At 41.7% G+C, this 20,897-nt stretch overlaps 1 protein-coding gene across 1 annotated transcript in view; it reads right to left on the bottom strand.

Annotated features, from left to right (window-relative positions):
- The window catches only part of LOC111145110 (family with sequence similarity 160 member B1), a 34,040-nt gene extending 13,211 nt beyond the window's left edge, over positions 1–20,829 (bottom strand). Inside the window, exons 1-8 of the mRNA XM_022499758.1 lie at positions 20,633–20,829; positions 14,262–14,340; positions 9,231–9,400; positions 7,295–7,399; positions 6,716–6,838; positions 1,724–2,017; positions 1,350–1,546; positions 157–271 (exon numbers count right to left, since the gene is read on the bottom strand). Of these exons, the coding sequence (XP_022355466.1) occupies positions 157–271; positions 1,350–1,546; positions 1,724–2,017; positions 6,716–6,838; positions 7,295–7,399; positions 9,231–9,400; positions 14,262–14,340; positions 20,633–20,677 (1,128 nt within the window). The 5' untranslated portion in view covers positions 20,678–20,829. The remainder of the gene's footprint in view (positions 1–156; positions 272–1,349; positions 1,547–1,723; positions 2,018–6,715; positions 6,839–7,294; positions 7,400–9,230; positions 9,401–14,261; positions 14,341–20,632) is intronic.
- Between the last annotated feature and the right edge of the window lie 68 nt (positions 20,830–20,897).

Raw genomic sequence — 20,897 nt, 5'->3', positions numbered from 1 at the left:
TATATACACAGGTTTTTTTGTTTTATTTGATTGCATTTATTTTACTGACTGTGCTATCCTAAGACACTTAAGATATTTTTGGAGACATAAACTGAGGAAATTTTACTTAATAGACACATTTTAAAATTATCAATAATTAACAAAAAAAAATCAAACCTTCTGTGCTTCCTTTATGAGTTGATCACAATAATCAAACCAGGAAAGAAATGAAATTAAGGCTCGTTTTCCTGGAAACGCTGAAGCATCTTCTTTGTGACTATAGGAGTCCAAGCTGTAGGATGTAGAAGAAATGCTTAGCCCAGAGTTATCCCAATGCATTAACTCACGTCAGCGCATAAGGAACAATGAAGGCCCGTGAACGAGCTCGTGTAGTAAAACACATACATCCAGAGAGAGCCGGATGACCACCAGAAGCAGGTTTTATAAAAGAAAGCCAAGGATAAGAGGAAACCTTTCAAATAAAAGTTGTAAATAACTTTCAGTCATTGAGTGGGAAGAGAGAGACTAACACAGAACGTAACTGCAGAGGAAAAACCACACAGACAGCTCCTCACGCACCTGCCATAAACTTGACCAAGAGTGGGAAGGAAGTGTGGGAGGTGCTCAGCCGCTGGGACGGAAGGAAAGGTAACGAAGGGTGTGCAAAAAGAAATAAGTGGCCTGCTTCTCTTCCCACCTTAACATGGACAGCAGTAAAGCTAACCAGGGGGTCTGCCCTACTACAGATATTGGCAGAATATCAGGTGGAAAAAGACTAGTAAAAACCCAGGAAGAGTTAAAAATACACAGAAAAACTATAACAGTTTTTATTATTATACTAAAACATTAGGCAGCTTATAGGTGGTGGGACTTGGGGTACTTTTCCTCATGCTGCTTATATACTTATAAATGTTATGCAATAATCACATTTTCCTGTGAGAATCAGGGGAAGCCCTGAAAGATGGGTAGAGAGGGTAAAAGAATAAGGTAAGAGAGGAGAGTTCATAGACACAGACCACGAAGCATGAGACTACCCGAGAGGCATATTTACAAAAGGATGTTCCTTCTTTCAGGAATTAAAAAAAAAAAAAAAAATCAAAGTTGTTGGTTTTAATGTATTTAAGGTCCTAATTATTCACTATTATGGAAAAATAGCTTAACTACGTGACAGCTGGATTGTTCCCACACCAACTCACTTCGGACTGGTAACAAATTTCAAACGCGCCTCAGACAACAATCCCATTTAAGGATCACAAGTCATGTCATCTTTTCCAAAACTAAAGATTTATATCATTGCAAAGCAGCAGTGAATTTCCAAGTCTAGGTGTAAGAAGTCACTTCTGTGGGCAAACACAAGCAATGGCTCTTACCCCCAGTTAATTGCTTCCACTGTTTCAATATCTAAAGGGTCCACGGACTGAGGTAGGGCCTTGTACAGGGAGGCGAGTCTGTCGGTCAGCAGCTCGCACAAGCACGTGCTCTGCGTCAGGCACTTGGCCGCCGCGGGCTCCGGCAAGCTGACTAACAGCATCAAGCCCTCGCAGGCTTTCACAGCGATCCGGCCATCCTGAGGGAAAACACAGACCCCGTCCATTCTTGAATGACAGGTGTGTCAAGTGGCTTGGAAAAAATTCACCTTAAAGAGATCGAATGTTTTACACTAAAACAAGAATAGACTTTTTTTTTTCTATTTCAAATTCACCAACTGTGATCAGGTGAGTGGGGACGGGCAAGGAAGACTTACAGGACTTCTAGTGAGATTCAACAAGGAATTCACTAAGTTGTAATCCTGGTTTGGACGAACAACCGTGGCCTCCGGCAGTGGAGCGACGGCGAGGTTATCCAAGCTGGCGGACAGCTCGTCCGCCGGCTGAGGCGACTCGTCTTCCAACTCTGGGGGCTCCAGGCCCACGGCTCCAGACAGTTCCTCTGGCTGACAGGACTGTCTGGTGTCTGTTGACAAGGAGTCCTGACCTTTCAAGGAGTCTCCTGAAATGACATCTGCTGTGCCTTTGGAAGCCAGGGATTTCAACTTATTCTGAAAAAGAACACATGTTCTGTATGATCGGTGTCAAAAGACTTATAAAACAGAAATTATATTTTTATCGGTTTTTCTATAATTCATGTTCAATGTCTACGTAGTAACAGATAAAAGTGTTATGACTCAAGAAAATACTCAGACGTCAACAAGCTGGGTTTTAGATATTTTAAAAATTGCCCAGGCAGTCATAACACTCTCTGCACTAAGTACAAAACGGTTTACCATGACCATAAGCAAGGAACAATATTAGTGATAACTATATGACTATTGCTCAAAACAACTGATATTAGTGGGGAAAAAAGATTCAGGAGGTTTCAATTGGAATTAACTGTCTTCTCATCGCTGGGCTACTGAAAATACATAGCCTCGCTGCTGATTCTTCTAAGATCAGTTTTCTAAGACGATTTTTCTGTTTTCCCTGTCCCTCTGCTTTATAAAAAAAACTCAGTAGTCTCAGGACCTTTTTATTCATGTTCTTGATGAAAGAAATTTACTTGAAATGTTGGCCCACCTCCCCAATACACACACACACAAACACAAAGAGAATTTTAACCGAAGTTGGGCGCCTGAGGGGCTCAGTTGGTTAGGCATCTGCCTTTGGCTCAGGTCATGATCTTGGGATCCTGGGATCAAGCCCCGTGTGGGGCTTCCTTTTCAGTGGGGCGTCTGCTTCTCCCTCTCTCTTCCCCAACCTGTGTGTGCTCTCTCTTGCTCTCTCTCTCCTATAAATAAACTCTTTAAAAAAAAAAAAAAAAGGAATTGTAACTTTAGTCTCTGGGGAAAAGTATTTTGTTTTCCATTTGAACCTAAGAGCGAAAATCAAATCACACACACAGGTCAGAAGTCATCATGAACTAGCTTCTCCTCAGGGGCCCCTCACCGTGTTTCACCCACCACAGAGATGCATTCAGTACTGAACATATTCAAAGTTCCATTTCCAAAGTTATACTATAGTTATTATAAATCACTTTTAATACAGTTAAAGGTATAGTTTGGACCAATCTTCTTGAGAAATTGAGCCCACAGCACATGTTAAAACAAAACAACTACTCCAAACAACTTCCCAATTTCCTACAAAATCAGTTGCATATCACAGCCCTTATGAATGTAAACACTTGATTCCATCTAAAATACTAATAATAGTGTTAGAGATGGTATCTCAGATCAGAATGGCAAAGGGAAGAATAATCTTAGAATAGCATTCACTCCTTCAACGAGTGTTTCCCAAAGTGTGACTCAAGACTGTTGGCATCATGGTCTTCTGTGGGGCTTGAGAAAAATGTAGATTCCAGGATCCCACCCAGACCTGAATGAGAACATCTGGAGGTAGAGCTAAGGAATCTGCATTTTAACTTATTTACCTGTATTGCTGAAGTGTAGCTGACAATGTTATACTGATTTCAGGTGCACAACATCATGATGGGATCTGCATTTTTAAAGCTCCCTAGGTGATGAGGAACTGTTGCCTTCTCTTATGCTTCGGTTCTCACTGAAACTGCTCCCTTTCTACTTTAGGGGTCTTCCTGATAGCCACAGCACATTTACACACATAACCCCCAACTCTCTTAAACCCAGACTTCTCTCCCAAATCACAGATTTGCAAGACCAAATGCCTGTCAATTATCTCCATCAGGATACCAGGAGGACTCAAAACAGCAGAACCGTAATGACCATCTTCCCCAACATAAGCTCCCTTGGGGCTCTCTTCTTTCTGTTAGCAACAGCCTTGCTGGTTCAGAAATTCAAGCACTCATCATCCTTTCTTTTGCTTCCTGCACAAGACCACAGAAGACCACACAAGACTACCTCTGGTGTTTCTGGAACATATTCACTTCGTTCTGTCCCACTGCCTCCAACTTACAGTCCTTGCCACTTCTCTTCAGGGCGACTCCCTCAGCTTCCAAGCTGGTTTCCTCTGCTTTCCTTTTTCCTCTCAAAGGAATCCAGTGTGCAAGATGCTGCCACCAATTTCACTTAAAGTACAGACACCATCATGCAATAACATCCCTGCTCAAGAATCTTTGGTGGCTCCCCAGTGACTTCAAGTATGTTCAAACTGTTCATCCTTCCATTCAAAGGCTTTGACCCTTCCTAGTCCATCTCTCCGGGCCCTTTTCTTATCATAGGCCTTTCTAATTATACTGTTTCATGAACACACCACAACCTTCTATATTTTCATTCTCTTACGTATGTTTACCTATTCTTATCTGAACATCTGTCAGGAACCAAATCAAAGATAACCTCTTCCATGAAGTCTTTCTCAACAACCTAGAGTAAATGCAATCCCTTCATCCTAGGAAGACTTAAGGCACAATGACTTTGTACCCTTCTTATGATACTCACCTTACTCTACCTCAGTTTGCAGCCTGAATATTGGTCTTACCCTCATCACCAGACTATAAACTCCTTTAGGGCAAAGACTGTTCCTAACCCATTTACCACAGGCACTTAAACTGTAGTAGATGCACATAGGAGTTACTTTCCATGAAAAGAGAGATTCAATTTTAGGGGATACTTGCCTGGGAACTGCAAAGTACTTTTATTCCTCTCTGTACTACAAGTAATACAGCTGCATTTCTCTGAAGATTCATTCAGTGAGTGTTAATTAAGCAGTTATTATACATTATACTGGATACTAGAGAAGCTGTGGGAACCCAAAGATTAATGAAACAGAGTCCCTGCCCTCGAGGAGCTTACTGACCAGCAGGAGAAAATGAAACACGTTTAAGTAACTCTAATGCCAGGGAGACTGTAACAACCACATTAAAAGCTTATGAATAGTCTTGAGAAAAAGGAGCTGCCTACACCTCAGGCCGTGAAAAAGCATGTGCTCTAAAGCCCGGCGTCTGGAGTCATGAGGTCTAAATGGAAATGTTTCTCTCAAGACAGGTGAACAAAGCGCATCGATCTCACAGGTATCAGCATACGTGTGCCCTTGCATTTGCTCTGCTTCTTCTGATCGATGGTTGTGTCCTTCTGAATGAGTTTCAGGAATTCTGAGAAAAAGTCCTTAAAGCTTAAGCTTGGACAAAAATCCATGCATCGAAAGTAACTAGGGATTCTAAGAAAACTTTAATTAAAGCAAACTTTGAGAGGAAAAATCTCAGACTTAGCCAGATTGAAATACTTGATGTATTTATATCAAAACCTTAAAAAAAAAAAATGGAGGCTCCTGGGTGGCTCAGTCAGGAAGTGCCTGCCTTCAGCTCAGGTCATGATCCCAAGGTCCTGGTTTGGTCCCATAACCTGAGCCGAAGGCAGACGCTTCATGACTGAGCCACCCAGGAGCCTCCATTTTTTTTTTTAAGGTTTTAAGGCTGATTACATTTCTATGACTTTCTATGGAAGAGAAACCTAGAACAGAAGCACATCAGTGATTGCTAGGGACAGGGGTGGAGTGAGAAGGGCTATACGGGACCTGCAGGAGGGTGGTGGACCTGCTGTGTTGCTTGGTGGTAGTGGTGGCTACAGCACCGGGAGTTTGTTAAGCTCAGAGAACCGTAGACCAAAAAAATGAAATTGCGCTGTACCTCACCTCTACCTAATCTAGGGGAAAAAAGACAAAAAGAAACACAAAAGGGGCGCCTGGGTGGCTCAGTGGGTTGTGCCTCTGCCTTCGGCTTGGGTCGTGATCTCGGGGTCCTGGGATCGAGCCCCACATCAGGCTCTCTGCTCAGCGGGGAGCCTGCTTCCCTTTCTCTCTCTCTGCCTGCCTCTCTGCCTACTTGTGATCTCTCTGTCTGTGTCAAATAAATAAAGAAAATCTTTAAAAAAAAACAAAAAGAAACACACAAAAAATTTTTTTAAAAGCTATCAATTTCTTTCTTTCTTTCTTTTTAAAAAGATTTTATTTATTTGAGAGAGAGAGAGAGCATACATGGGCAGAGAAGCAAAGGGAGAGAGAAGCGGAGTCCCGGCTGAGCAGACAGCCTGACATGGCGCTCGATCCCAAGACCCTGCGATCATGACCTGAGCTGAAGGCAGACACTTAACCAACCAAGCCACCCAGGTGCCCCCCTAAATTAATTTTTCTACTATATTCCTAAATGACTTCACTGCAGAAAAAAACAAATGAGTGACAGAAGAAAGTACACAAAGTATTTTCTAATTTAAAACTGGGAGTAAAACCCAAAATATTGATTGATGGAATACATAAAGTGTGATCCAGTGACTGGCTAAGAAAAAACAGGACGGAATACCACAGCGATCACAATTGCTACGCCAGGCTGGACAGATAACTCGCGATTTCGTGCATACCATCTAAATCCGCACACCCCATCCCTACCGACCTCGGGCCGGATTACCCACGCTCCACATTCGAGTAAACTTGGCTGAAAACATCACAGATTATAAACTCCTGTGACTTCACTCTCCCTGACCTTCCCCTTCACGCTGCAGCCTGCTAAGCCTTGACTCTGTATTCGTCCAGGCCCTGCACTGCCCTGGGTATCCGGCTCACCTACTTTCTCTGAAAACCATCTTCCTCAGAAGATTTCAGGTTAAAACAAAACAGTGGTCTTCAATGAAAAATTATTCTGGGAAGTGAAACAAGCCATATGACAGCCACAAAATTTAATTCCTTCTATTCACAGAATTTACAGAATTCTGTAATTACAGAATTTATTTACAGAATTCAATTCTCCAAATAATTTTAATAAAAGCATGCTTCGAAGGTTGACAAGAAGTGTACCATACCTCCAGAAAAAAATTAACCAAGTAAGGATTTTGTTTCAGCTTTGCACACACGATACAGAGAAACTGGATTTCTTCATTTTCTGTTGGTGTTGCAAGGACTTCCCCACAGAGTCGAATTAATTTCTGTTAAAGAAGTTAAAAAATTTTTTTCCAACTTACTTTTTATAAGTATGTAAATAGCCATCGTTTGCCTTAAGAGTATTTACAATTTTCAAATAATACAAATATCTTTCATTTTTCAGACAGAACACTACTTACCAGCACCTCTAACAAAAGAGATTTACTAGGAGTCAGTTTTTCAAATACATTACCCTAGAAAACTAATAAGCACACAATAAACTCCTCGAGAAGTCATAGCCGTAAGTTAAAGGAAAAACTAATGTATAAAATTTTAAGAGAAATATAGAAAGAGCATATAATACAATGTCATGCATACAAAAAGCTCAAGTATTTGCTAATTTACACATTATTTGGGGAACAATTTCCTTTCTTATTTTTCCCTTTAGAAAAATCACATTGAATTATTTATACACGAAAAGAACTGGAACCAAATACTGCTTTGCAAGGGAAACAAAATACCTGCACTGGCCTGTGGACGTTAATGTGTGGAAGCAGCGGCTGCTGGATTCTCCCCAGGAGTTTAGTGTAGAACACCAAAACCTGCTGCTTCATTCCTGGAGGACACTGGGCACAGAAGAACAGAAAAGCAAGTAAGGAGAGGACAGATGATACAAACACACTTACTCAAAAGCTTAAAGAACAGGAATGTGAATGTATTTCGCCCCCAAAGTCAATGCAACCAGACAACTAATAAGTCTTTCAAAATAAAATTCTCAATCAAATATTAATGACTGGTATTCTAGAAATAAAATCACACCTTGGTGTAGTACAGTCAGTGGAACCGCAGGCCAATATGATGACAGGCAGCAGGGTAACAACACACTGCTGCAATCAGAGTTTGGTTTGGGCAACACCAACCTGTTTGCTTCCAAATGCTAGGGTGACCTCAAACTGTTACGGTTAACTATGGCTAAAGCAAAGGCAGACTCTTGTTATTTACACTCATAACAGGCCACTAATAACTCTCCATCCCAGAGATGTAGGAGTAAACAAAGCCTTCGAACATGTGTATGTCAGTAAAGGGAATCCTCTGGTATAAAATACTGTGATTTACTCTAACAATGCTGTTTTGCATTGATGCAAAATTATTTCCATTATGATTATTATCAACAATGAATATTTAATAAAGAAGTTTTTATAACATGCCAGCTGCTTTAAATCTTTGCTGGTAACTAGGTAAACGTGATGACTGCTTACACTGTGTGTTAAGAGAGAACAAACTAACAAGGTTACATGTTCTATGACTAGCCAACCTGCTTATACTGCCTTGCAATTAAAATATAGTCACAAAATGAACATTTCCACAGCATCATCATAGACAAGTTATCTGGAAATGGTATAAACGATAGTCTTATGCACAATAATATTTTTTTAGATAGCAAATACTTTACATTATTCAGATAAACCCCTAATATTTACAATCACCGATATCAAAGTTAATTTATCAGTTCTACAATTATTGACATCCACTCAAAAATCAACTAATCTATATTCAACTTAGTGTTGTACCATCGCTCTCTCCACACAGCAGAGGAGTGGACATCCTGCCTCAAAAATAAAACTGCAAGAATTTAACTTAAAATGAACTGGGAGTATTACAGACTTAGTTAAAAGGAAACCTTCTGTAATACCATTATTCATAACTCTATTTGGTGTTTAAACATGTTGATTCTTTTTCCAGTTTGATTTTCACATATATTGGAGAAATTCACAGGACAAAAGCACAGATTTTGAGACTTGGGGGAGACCTTCGTGATCACCTGTTCGATTTTTAAAGAGAAAGAAGGTTAACCAAAGGGACTTTGAAGGCCGGAGTGTCTTAGTGACAAAGCCAGGCCTCCCAACCACAAGCCCAAGTCCTTCCCTTTTCCTCGCACCCCCAGCAGGCTTCGAAACTTGCCTTTGTATGTAGCCTTACGGTTTCCTGGTACAGAATATTATTTATATCATAAATACCAGCTTGTGGAGATTCATGAGGCCTAAAACTTAACGTGACTGCCCTCATCAGCAGAGGCAGCCATCAGAGCATCCGTTACACTCTCTTTCAGGATTATGAAAATTAAGTCCTATTTTCCTAACCCCATTTACACTGGGCTCCTTCTGGTGTCCTCCAACTCTGAGTACACATATTCGAGCGTATTTTCATAAACGTTTACACTGTAATTCTCAGCAGCCCGAGTACCAGTTGTTGCTACAGCATGCGGGGGCTTTGCTAGCTCTCTGGATAGTCCCATTCGCACAGGCTGGACATTTTCTGTCCTTCAGAAGCCTGACTTGAGTCCCACCATGCTCGACACATATGCCCATAATTAAATTTAGTACTTGGCACCTTCTTCACCTCTAAGACATTAACGCACGTATTACCTACCCAAGCACATGTGGGTGAGGAACTTACGTCAGCTTTTCCTAAGGTATATAATGTTTCCAAGATCTTGTGATGGAGCAAATATTCCATACACGGCCCTGTCACTCCGAACTCTCGCTCTCGTTCTTCTTGTAGCAAAATACCTAACATCTGGTCCAGATGAGAGGGAATATTTGTATCTGTCACTGGGGCTTTATCATCTAAATAATAATAAAAAAAAAAATCAAACAGTCAAACAATTTAAAACTGCCTATTTGTTCCTAAAATGCCCTCGGTATTTCCCTATTAGAATTCAAACTGAGAAAAATCTGAAGTACACACTTATGTGAAATTTATATTCATGGTATATAATTATCCTTGCCAGGATTCAGGTGATTCTTTTTGCCATCTTCTTACTCAAAAATGGAATCAATATTCTGAAATATGTCCATGCATGATAATTCAAAATGAGAGCCAATAATACAGAAATGGGAATATGATCAAGAAAAACACACATAACATCAAAATTTTGTATACACTTAACAATTAAAAACAATTTTTTTTCAAATAGCTAGTTCAGAAGATCTGAAGTTCTATATTTGAATTTTAAATCTCTTTATATAGAAACAGATTGGCCTTAAACATTAAGCTGAATCAGGTAGGGTACGTAGAAAGGGCAGGTTCTGTTTTTGATTGCTACCGAATTACACTGTAACACGGGGAAGTCAGACACTTGCGGCCCCTAACTCATCTCCAACTGTGAAACATAGAGGAGCCCAAAGAAAAATTTCTAGCATCGCTCATGAACAGACAGCTATTCCCAAAGCCAAAACTACTTCTTAGGAGAATTCTTATTAAGTACTATGGATTTTTTAAGATAAAAATTCATCAATACCTTTTGAGTTCACAGTTGGAGTTAAAGGTCACATGATTTTATCAACCTATCCTTATTGTATGAGGGCTAAATTGCTCTTAATAAAATGTGAAGTTTTACAGAATGTTTAAATACAAAATATACTTGGCAGTGCCGAGTTCTTATCTATGTCTCTATTGTCATTTCCTGAGTACGTCCACAGTACATGCCACACACTTCTAGTAAGCTATATATTTGATGTGTTGCTTTGCCTGTACATGTGCACATGTATGTATGTACACATAAGGTCAACCATAACACTAACCCTACAAAGAAAACAATGGAAACACAAGGGTCAGCCTTGTTTCCAAGGATGACACATGTACCAAATTTGATACATGATGTGGCAGGTACTAAAAGCACAGGGCCCTGCAGCTAGATAACTTGCATTCAACTCTTGGTTCTGTCACTTGTCGCTGGATGACCAGGGCAAACTATTTTAGCCTCAGACACCACCCACCTGTAAAATGGGGCTAAGCAACACCATTAAGTGTTGTGTGATTTCAATGAAACCATGTGTGTAAAGCTCAGTGTCTTCACACATAGTAAGAATTCAAGAAATGTTAACTTTCGATGTTTCATTTTGTATTCTAAAACAAGTAGCTGGCCACTAACAGAAGATAATTTGTACATTTATTTGAAATTTGTTTTTTTTTTAAATTTTTCCCCCTTTCATTGCAGACTTTATATAAACATTCCAGGAAAGAATGAATGTTCAAGCATGGTCTGATTACAGTTATCAATGGAGAAAAATGACCAAAAAGGCTTTGTAAATTTAGAGACAAATGAATTGTAAATGTGATTTGACAGGATTAAAATCCTAGCTCCCTAGAAGGCAAGCCATAGTTTCTGCCGTCTACCCCCTTCACTCCTAAGCTGCATGTAGGTCTCTGTGCCCCGCATATGCCAGTCCTTCTACCTGAAATGCCTTTGTCCTCCTTCTGGGTTTTGCACTTCCTACTCATCCTGGAAAACCCACATTATGGGTTCTATCTTCTTCTCTTTCTCCCTTCTTCGTTCTCTATGCCTGACACATACACATACATTCACCCCATACTTTATTATAATGCACTTACTTGTTTCTACTAACCTGCAAAAAAATCATTTAAAGAAGAACTTAGAAGTCCTTCCTTTAAAGCATTTCCTTAAAGCTATGGACGAGTGAAAAATTCACAAGGGCTAAGGAGCAGTCATTCAAAAAGGCAGCTCCTCTCAAAAAACTTTCCCACAGATCTGCTGTCTAAATATCCAAGTTAAGGTGGAAATTATATTTTACATGGAAAGGTAAAAAAATATCTTGTGTCTAATTTTTAATTATACAACTATAAAGGAATTTTTCTTTTATGGAATTATCACCTGCAAACCCATCAGACTGACTGCCTGAATATTCTGTTTCGGGAGATGCCAGACTTTGGCCTTTGGGGCAAATCCAGCCTTGCCGCCTGTTTATCCTGTGTTGGACCTTGAGAGCTCGTTTGGAGGCTCTAGCCAGGAGTGCAGCTACTTGTATACCCTTGACTGCAGAACGGTCCTCTCCTCTATCAGGGAAGGTCGTCCTCTTCACCAAGCACATGGCTCCGGGAGGGATGCACATGCAGCGGTGAGGGAGGAAGGGGACCCCTGCCTAGCCAGATCAGCCAAATCAACCCTGGCGATCAATGGGGTGACAAATGTCGCAGCCAGACCACCCTCACATCCATACGCTGTATTGGAACAAAGGACCACAATTCTTCACATAGTGTTGATAGCTGCCTTGGCACAACAGAACTGAGCAGTTGCAACAGAGGCCAAAGGACCCACAGAGCCTAAAATATTTACTATCTGGCCCTTTACAGAAAGTTTGTCAACCTTTGATCCAATTTATTTCACATTTCCCTTACTCTCCATCCTTCTTACTCACTGAGAAAGACTTCAAGACTCTGTAGACCACATCCACCCTCCTTCTTCATCTGTGCTCTGCTTTCCACACCTTATTCTTACTGATGGACTGTCCACCTGCCTATTAAGGTTAAGGCCTCACTTAACCTCACTTAATGCACCTCGCCCCACACCCTCCACCCTCGCCTGTTTAAGGACAGTGCTCAGAAATGGTCGCAGCTAACTCTGGTCCACCTTTTCCTCTCTACTGGATTATTCCATCAAAGTTCGAACTGAGGGGCGCCTGGGTGGCTCAGTGGGTTACAGCCTCTGCCTTCGGCTCGGGTCGTGGTCCCAGGGTCCTGGGATCGAGCCCCGCATTGGGCTCTCTGCTCAGTGGGGAACCTGCTTCCTCCTCTCTCTCTGCCTGCCTCTCTGCCTACTTGTGATCTCTCTCTGTCAAATAAATAAATAAAATGTTAAAAAAAAAAAGTTCAAACTGAAATATCTTCCATCTTTAAAAAAAACAAAAAAGAAAGAAAGTAAAACCCTCTCTTGAGGAGCACCTGACTCACTCAGGAATAAGACCATATGACTCTTGATCTAGGGGTTGTGAGTTCAAGCCCCATGTTGGGTGTAGAGATTAAATAAATAAATACATGCACACATACATACATATATACATACATAAAATAAAACCCTCTCTTGAAACCACATCTCTTCCTGTCATTTAATGCTCCACTTCTCAGCTCCCCTTTCCACTAACATAAGAGAGCAGCCCATATGCACTGTCCATACATGTTCTCTGCCCATTTTCTCTTAAACGTACTATGATCAGGTCTCCTCTCTCTTCTTGCCATTAAAATGGTTCTCACCAAGTCCACTACTGAGCTCCTTGTGGCTAAGTCCAAAGATCCTTTCTCAGTATTAACCTGACATCAGCATCATTTGACACAATGAACCCCTCTCTCTCCTCTTCCTCTAGCTTCTGGGACACCATTCTCTCTTGGCTGTCTTCTACCCCACTAGCAAAAGTGGTTTCCTTTGCTATTGTTTTCATCATCCCAATTTCTGAACATTGGGCCCAAGGGCTCCATTTCTGAACAACTCTCTTCCATCCATCCTTACTCCCTAGAACATCTCATCCAGTCTCATGACTTTAAATCTTACTTACATACGATGACTTCAATTTCACATCTCTGGTTTAGAACTCCACCTTAAATTCCAGATTCCTATTTCCAGCTGTCTCCTTGCCACATCCAATTGGACATTATAGCTGGCATCTCAAATTTAACATGCCCAGAACACTCTTACAAACCTGTTCTTCCTGCGGTCTCCCTGTCCTGGTAAGTAGCTTTGCTATTTTCCAACTGCCTAAGCCCAAAACTTTGGAGCTTCCTCGACTCAGTCTCTCATACCCACCATCCAATCTGTCAACAAAGCTTTCTGCAAAATACACCTAGAATACAATCTCATCTTACCAGCTCCACCCTGGTTTGAGCCACCATCGTTGCTTGGACCACTGCAATAGTCCCCTAATGGTCTACACTTCACCTCTGCATTCTTCCAATCTAATTTTTTTTTTCACAGAAGCTAAAGTGGTCCCTTTAAAACAGATAATGTTACATACTGCTCAAAACCTCTATGGCTTCCCACCTCAGAGGAAGAGCCAAAGCCCTTATGATAGCTTACAAGGCCCTCTGTGACTGCACCCAGCTCCCATCTGATGTCACCTTACACTTTTGTCCTTGTTTACGTTCCTCTAGCCAAACCGGCTTCCTTGCAGTTTCTAGAATATGCCAAGCACGCTGGACGCTCCAGCCCCAGGGCTTCTGTGCTAGGTCCTCTTCCTGAAACCAACCCCCCAGGCTTGCTTCCTCTTTCCTTCAGATTCCAACTGAGAAGTCTGCTCCGGCCATGAGGCTTTCTCTAACTTACAATAGCCAACTGCCCCCCTTCTCCCCATGTGTGCACTTCTATCCCCTTAGCCTGCCTCATTTCCCCCTTAGCACCTGCCATCTGACACACGATGTATATGTGTCCATTTAGTGCTTGCTTCTCTGTCGTCAAGATATAAGCTCTATTAGGACAGGGATTTGGTCTGATTTGCTGTTCTACTGCCCAGTGCCTGGAACAATGTCTACACATAGCAGGTGCTCAACAGATACGTTTTTAAAATGAATCTAAAAGAGGAATTAAAAGTAAAATAACTTGTTTATAAATTTAAATATAAAATAACTTTGAAAACTAATCTGAAATATATTTTAGTATTTCATAAATTGTGTTCAATTAACATTAGCTTTGTTTCTTACCCGAAGTCTCTATGTAGTAATGGGTAATTGCCTTCCAGTGATAAACAAAATCTTCTTGTAAAGGAAGAGAAGGTGCAAGCTACACAAACACACACACACACAAAAAGACCACAACAATTAAGAAAATGGCATTAAATGTTTCCCATAAAGTATAACTCTGTATTTGTCTTACTAATAATACAATACAAATACTAATACTAACAATACAAAAGTGGCATAAAAATAAGGGATGAGCATTAATTTGATTCTATATGTCAGATATGATTTATAAGAAAGAAGAAAAAGATATTTATCAATATTATTATTAAATTACAAGGACCAGAACTTTTCTCTTCCTCCCCGAAACTGGTAACTACATATGGTTTCAAAAGTAACAATGTTAAATGAAAAGATGCAAAATCCTATTTAAATTATCAGTAAAATGAAATTATCAGTAACCAGGGATCTTTGTACCTAGGACTTTGAAATGCAACACAGTAAAAAGTTGCTATATAATTAGTTACACGTCACCATTACAACAACATACACCAAAGTCAACCCTGTAATCTGACTAAAACTGTCCCCTACTTTCAGTGACATACAGATATAAACCTTTTCTTTTTAAAGCCTGGATTAGGCAGTGCATATTTTCAGCAAAATACCTATGGGAACAAGACACTATCAATTTAAATTCCACAAAACCAGAATGTTTTATGTTTCAGCTTTAAAATTTACTTCAAAAATTTTAAGACCAAAATTCTCTGCCTTCAGCCATCTCACAGCCAACCAGCCAGGTATTTCAGACGTGTTAAATAAAGACAGATAAGGACCCAGATACACCTTCCCCAACACTGTCTTCTCCTTCAGCAGAGTGAGGGAGAGAGAGAATGCTCCCCCCAGTCCTACTACTGCCCATAAATTTTGGTCAGAAAGTTCACAACTGGCCCAGCTTACTTAAAAACAAGCGGGTTTCTATTCTGGAGGCCTAAAGCATGGCACCGCCATCTTTCACTTCCAGATACTTCATCTGAACTGATGACCCGAGAGATCATGTTATGCCAATCCTTCTACCTGCTCCATCTTGATTTCTTGGTGTCCTTAAGGACAGACCTCAAAGTCTGACATCCTAATAAAACAATCTCAAAGCTACTGGGCAAATTATAAACACTGGTCACAGACATCTTGCGTGCTTCAACCCAGATGAAATGTCCTTAGAAAAGAAGTGGACCTCAACACTGGGTGGCAATCACCAACGCTTCAATGCTAGCTCTCATGCCCTCCTGTGTGCACAGCTCTGAATCATACTGGGTTAAGAGATTCTAAGTATCCACCTCATTTCCAAATGGAGTGCTATGACATTTTTAAAAAGGCTTTAAGATCTTTAACAAAGGAGTTGGGAACGTTTGGGATTAGTATCCTTCAAGAAGAACATGGGCAGAGAACTTACTTGGGAGACACTGAGGAAAAAAATTAGAAAGAAAATTAGAAGTTACCTTGGGCAGATAGAATAATCTTCCCAAAACTTTTAGATTGAAAAAGTGTTCTAATTAGCTATTTGTTTTTAGGACTGTCTTATATATACCAAAATTCTCTTGGTTTTTTTGGACCTTTTTTTAATACCCCATCTTTATATAGCTAAATAATTAAATGGACTAACAATTGGGATAAACCCAAATGAAAACTGGTGTTTCAAAAAAAAAAGTACCTAAATTCTTAAGTCTAAATATTTCAATCTGCTAAATTTTCCGAGGGTATCTCCTTGGTCTGTAGGGAATTACAGCATCCTTGCTCCAGATTATTTTACCTGTGGGACTTAACTCCATTTCCAAGTCAAGTCACTAGGTCAGAGATCGTACAGGATTTGTGTTGGGACCTTGGCTGTTACAGTCCAATTCAAAGCAGGACAGTGTTGCTTACCTGTGAATACCTCTCTTCCAGGAGTTTGATTTAAATAAGAAACCTATTTAAGTAGACAGTGAGACGTCCCAAATTGCTAACAACTTAGGAACAATCTTGTTCAAACATGAATAAACTTCCTTATTTATGCAAAACTTCCTACTAAAATTGTCTTTCATACTAATTCTAACATGCAAATTACCTGTTTTTAACATTGCTTAAAATATACATTCATGCGATGGGTAAAAATTTAAAAAAAGGAAGAGGTGGTGTGTGAATCAGCATGAGGGGATTCTCGTTTGAGTTAAGTTTTTACAAAACAGAGATGAAATTTTTGAAAATTCATGCAATCACACTCCCAACCCAAACTGGACCTGAGTGCCTACCTTGGGCAGGGCTCTCTCTGGGAAGCCTTGCTAGACTTCTTGCCGAAGATCCAGTTCTTTCCACAAACTCTGTGGCACCCTCTCCCCCCTGCTCACTCTCCCTTAGCCCTTATCCCATATTTGTCATTGCTTATCTCCTCCACTTGTCTGTGAACTCAAAAAGGGCTGGGATCATGTTGTCTTTTCCATCACTGACTTCCCTGTTGGTTTCCAACTCATGGCACAGAGTAAGCATTCAGTAACACTCACCGAGTGAGTAATCCAACAACACAGAAGTTGCTGTCATTTAATGAGTAGCTATGTGCCAGGCACAGCACTGCAAAGTTGACAGTTCCTACTGGGTCTTAAATGATCTTCCAATAAACTCTGATTCTCCCCAAACTCACATTAAGATCCAAAGCCAGTTAATTGCCTCACCCAAGGGGAAACACCGCTTGTAACTAGAAACCCAGACTGTCTTTCTCCAGAAGGCCGACCACACAGAAGGACCTAGAGCAGTAACTCAGAGGAGAGCCATACCACGTCTGCCACGTAAGCCCCACCTGCTCTCTCTCTCACCTGTATCTTGAACATTTCATGCTCTGATCTTCAAACATACTTCCTTCCAACTTCCCTAAGACCCCACCTATCTGCCCAGCCTCTTTCAAGTCCAGCTCAAGTCCCCTTCCTCCAGAGGGCCTTCTCCAAGCCCCCCAATCCTAACTGCTTGCCCCCACAGAACTCACTGACTGGACAATCATCCAAAAATTAATAACAATAGTTCACATTTATGAAGCACTTACAATGTACCAGGCACTGCACTAGGCACTTCATATGTATTAACTTCATATGTATTAACTCATTTTAATTTTCACAATAAGCCTACAAGATGGGTATAATTATTTCCATTTTACAATAAGGAAACTGAAATGTACAAAGATTAAGTAACTTGTCCTGTGTAGAAGGGAGGGACGGCCGCAGGACTGAAACCCTGTTCTGGATGACTCTAGGGGCTAGGCCTCACTCTTGTGCAGTTTAATTTTTATGTATTTGTTTTGTCTCCCCACTTAGACCACAAGCATTGTGAGCAAGGACCCTGTTTCCTCCACACTGTGCCACTCTTTTGTGGTGGGCTCAATAAAACATTAGCTGAATGACTAAAGGACGAAAAGTCAGAGATCCCATCAGAAAAGATACACTTAACAAAACACTATATATGTTTGATTTGAGGCTTTGATTCCCAGGGGCAGACCTTTTAAAAAATTGCCAGTCCCAACAATCAACTCTCAACCGTAATTTGAAAAGAAAAGACTCAAATTCTGAAGGATGTCTTCCATTGAATTAATTAGTTAGAAGTAGATAAATCTTTCTTCCCTTATCCTCCTGGAATAAATCTGCCCTCAAAGGGTGAAACTGGCTGAAATTTAAAAAGAACCAGCCCCTGGCAGATGACCTAGGACTAGGCCCTCAACAAATATTTAATTGTACCAAATGGAAAGTGCTCTACTTGTACTTTGGACAAACTGTGCTAACACGATCTAGTCCAACCTAGGAACTAACTACAAGATTTCACTCTTATGACATGTGGCAACAGGCTAACAAAATGGATCACTGCAAAACTTACTGTCCAGTCATTACTATACTGAGGGAAGACTCATTTCTGAAAAGGGAAGCAAGAGTTACGTTACAGTTTGTTTTTGATCAAGGTATGAATTTCTCTCTTAAGCTCAAAATGTAATGTATCAGCTCCATAACACATTTTCAAATACTAATCTTGAAAATCTTATATATTTTTTCCTTGTACTAGTAAACAGGAAGTGAGGAGAAACCATTAATTAAACAATAAGGACAAGTCTACATGTAAAGCTCATTTAAATGAGTATGTTTATCCGGTCTACCCTAAAAAGAAATTTGAAGATTTGAAGGCTGAACCAAGTGAACAAAGAAAACCTATAAAGTGATAATATCAAAGTAGTTGAAAACAGCAACACTGAAAAAAGGTCATGTCAGCACCTGCACATAGGATAATCCAGACTATTAGGCTAACTGCAATACTCGATCAGAAAAATGCTAACTGGGAAAAAAAAGAAAAAAAAGGAAAATGCTAATTGGGCACACAAATTAAAAGGAGTAGAGAGAAAAGTTAATGAAATGAACTGATGAATGGTAAAAGTAGTTTACAGAAGAAAATACCAGGAAAATAAGTAGAACTGAAAAAATGGAAACCAATCTTGGGCTAGGCAAAAACATTCTTTAAATACCACAAGAATGGCTTATTTATCATTATGTACGAGTTGGTTTCCAAGAGCGAATGTAAAAAGGAAAAAGTTAGCCCAAGTTTTTTTTTTTCCGGGATTTAACCTCCTGTCAAGGTAAACTGGGAGGTATCACAGCTGAAAACACTAACTCTAATCCAATAAAAACATTAGTTTTCTAAATGCTATGGATCAGGTACTAGGACCAGATGAACATAATCCACTTTTTCTCACCTCATCCAAGTAGAGAAGCTGGATATTACAGAGTCAGAGTCAGACAATTTACATGGGTAGTTTGGGTGATACATAGTTATAAAAAGATAATGAGGACAGACAACACAAGCCTCAGGATAAAAATGAGTCTTTACTGGGAGAGTATGAAAGCTATCTTCCTTTCTCTAAGTACTTACTTCTGTATATCTCAACCTGATAGGTAAAGGATGTAAATAATGTAATATATTTTGTATTCCCAATTATCTCAGTATTAACCTGTACTCAATGTTAAAATTAAATGATTCTTGGTAATTTAAGCTAAGGAATAATATAAAATGTAAATGCCAGTGTTTTTATAAATCTTGGTTAACATAAAGTTGTAGAATTTGTATAAGAAGGGGAAATTAAAAGTTGTCCTAAAGTCTAAAGTTGTCATCTCCTTCATGTGTAACACTGCTCCTCATTCACGAAAACATTCTTTGATTTGATACCCGTTTTCCCAAGAACTTGTGGTAGAGCTTAAATGATTTTTAAACATGTCCCACATATCACTTAAAATAACAATTGTACTAAAGTTTTGTTTTCATTCTTCATTCTAAAAATCCATTTTATTTTTATCTGACCATAAAAATGGTTCTATTGCCACTAGGGTTGTTTTTGTTTTTCTTAGTTGTGTGGATTTCAAGGTGCTCTATCACACAATCTAAACATAGAAAGAGAATGACATTTTTTAAATTAGCAAAGTACAGGTTTCTTTCACAGGATGCATTTTCCAACGTGGGCAGCTCTCCCTGAGTAAAGCAAACTAGACTTCTTATTATGAAAACAACAGCACAGCATTTTCTTTGTAGTTACTTGTCTTCTGCTAGTCTGGGTATCTGAATGCCTCTCTACGCGGGTGTCTAAAATCCTCAAAGGGCAGAGTCCAGGAAGGGAAGGCGAGAAAGGAAACAGATGGTCTCGCCGCCCGGCCGAGGACTCGGAAGGGTCCCGACCACGCTCGACCAGACCCTCCGAGCTCCCATCTGTCTCCCAACAATCATTACGGTGCAGCCGAGCTCGGCCTCGAGGCCTGCGAAGGCAAAGCCAGCAGGATTACGAAACAGGGTCCGGGGGACAGCGTCCGCCAGAGCCGCCCCCTCCAACCGCAGCAGGGGCACACCTTCCTGCCCACCCCACCTTCCACAGTCAACACGACCGCGAGCCAAACCCAGCCCAGGTCATGTCTGGCCGTCGCTTTTGTCCTGCTCCACGCTGACCACCTTTTTCCGGAGCAGGTTAACGGTCCGGAGTCCGGGGGTGCGCCCTGCGGCCCCGCCAGGTGCTCCGCGCCCCCTGTCCCCCTCTGGCAGGCAGGCGACCCCCGCGCCGGCCCGGAGCGCGCGTCCCGCCCGGGCACCCCCGCCCACCCTCCCGCAGCCGCACAGGGGCCCGCGCCCGCCCGGGGCAGGACGGCGCCGAGGGGGCCTGCCCTGAGCCAGGCCCGAGGCCCGGGCGCCCCGACGGCCCCGACGGCCCCGCCGGCGCCCCGGAGCGCCCGCCCCGGCCTGCCACCCCCCCACCCCCCGCGGGATCCCGGCCGCCGAGGCCCGAGCCGAGGCCGCAGGGAGCGTAGGCCGCCGCCAGCCCCGGCCTGTCGTGAGCCCGCTGCCCGCGGCCTTACCGCCTCCACGGCGTGCTGCAGGATGGAGGTGAACTTGGAGAACATCTTGTCCCGGGACTGCAGCAGCCTCTCCCGGGACGACCTGGAGAGCTCCTCGATCCGCCGCCGCCGCCCCTGCTGCGGCTGCCGGGGCCGCTCCAGAGTGAAGGCCGGTGCGGGGCGGGCAGGACGAGCAGAGGGCCGAGGCGGGCTCGGGCCCGGCCGCTTCGGGGGTGCGCGGGCGGCGCGGCGGCGGCTCCGGCGGGCGCTGGGGCGCGGCGGGCGG

Source organism: Enhydra lutris, unplaced genomic scaffold, assembly GCF_002288905.1.
Source record: "Enhydra lutris kenyoni isolate GAN:26980312 unplaced genomic scaffold, ASM228890v2 scaffoldscaffold12, whole genome shotgun sequence".
Taxonomy (NCBI): Eukaryota; Metazoa; Chordata; class Mammalia; order Carnivora; family Mustelidae; genus Enhydra; species Enhydra lutris.
This window is presented reverse-complemented; position numbering and strand designations above follow the sequence as displayed.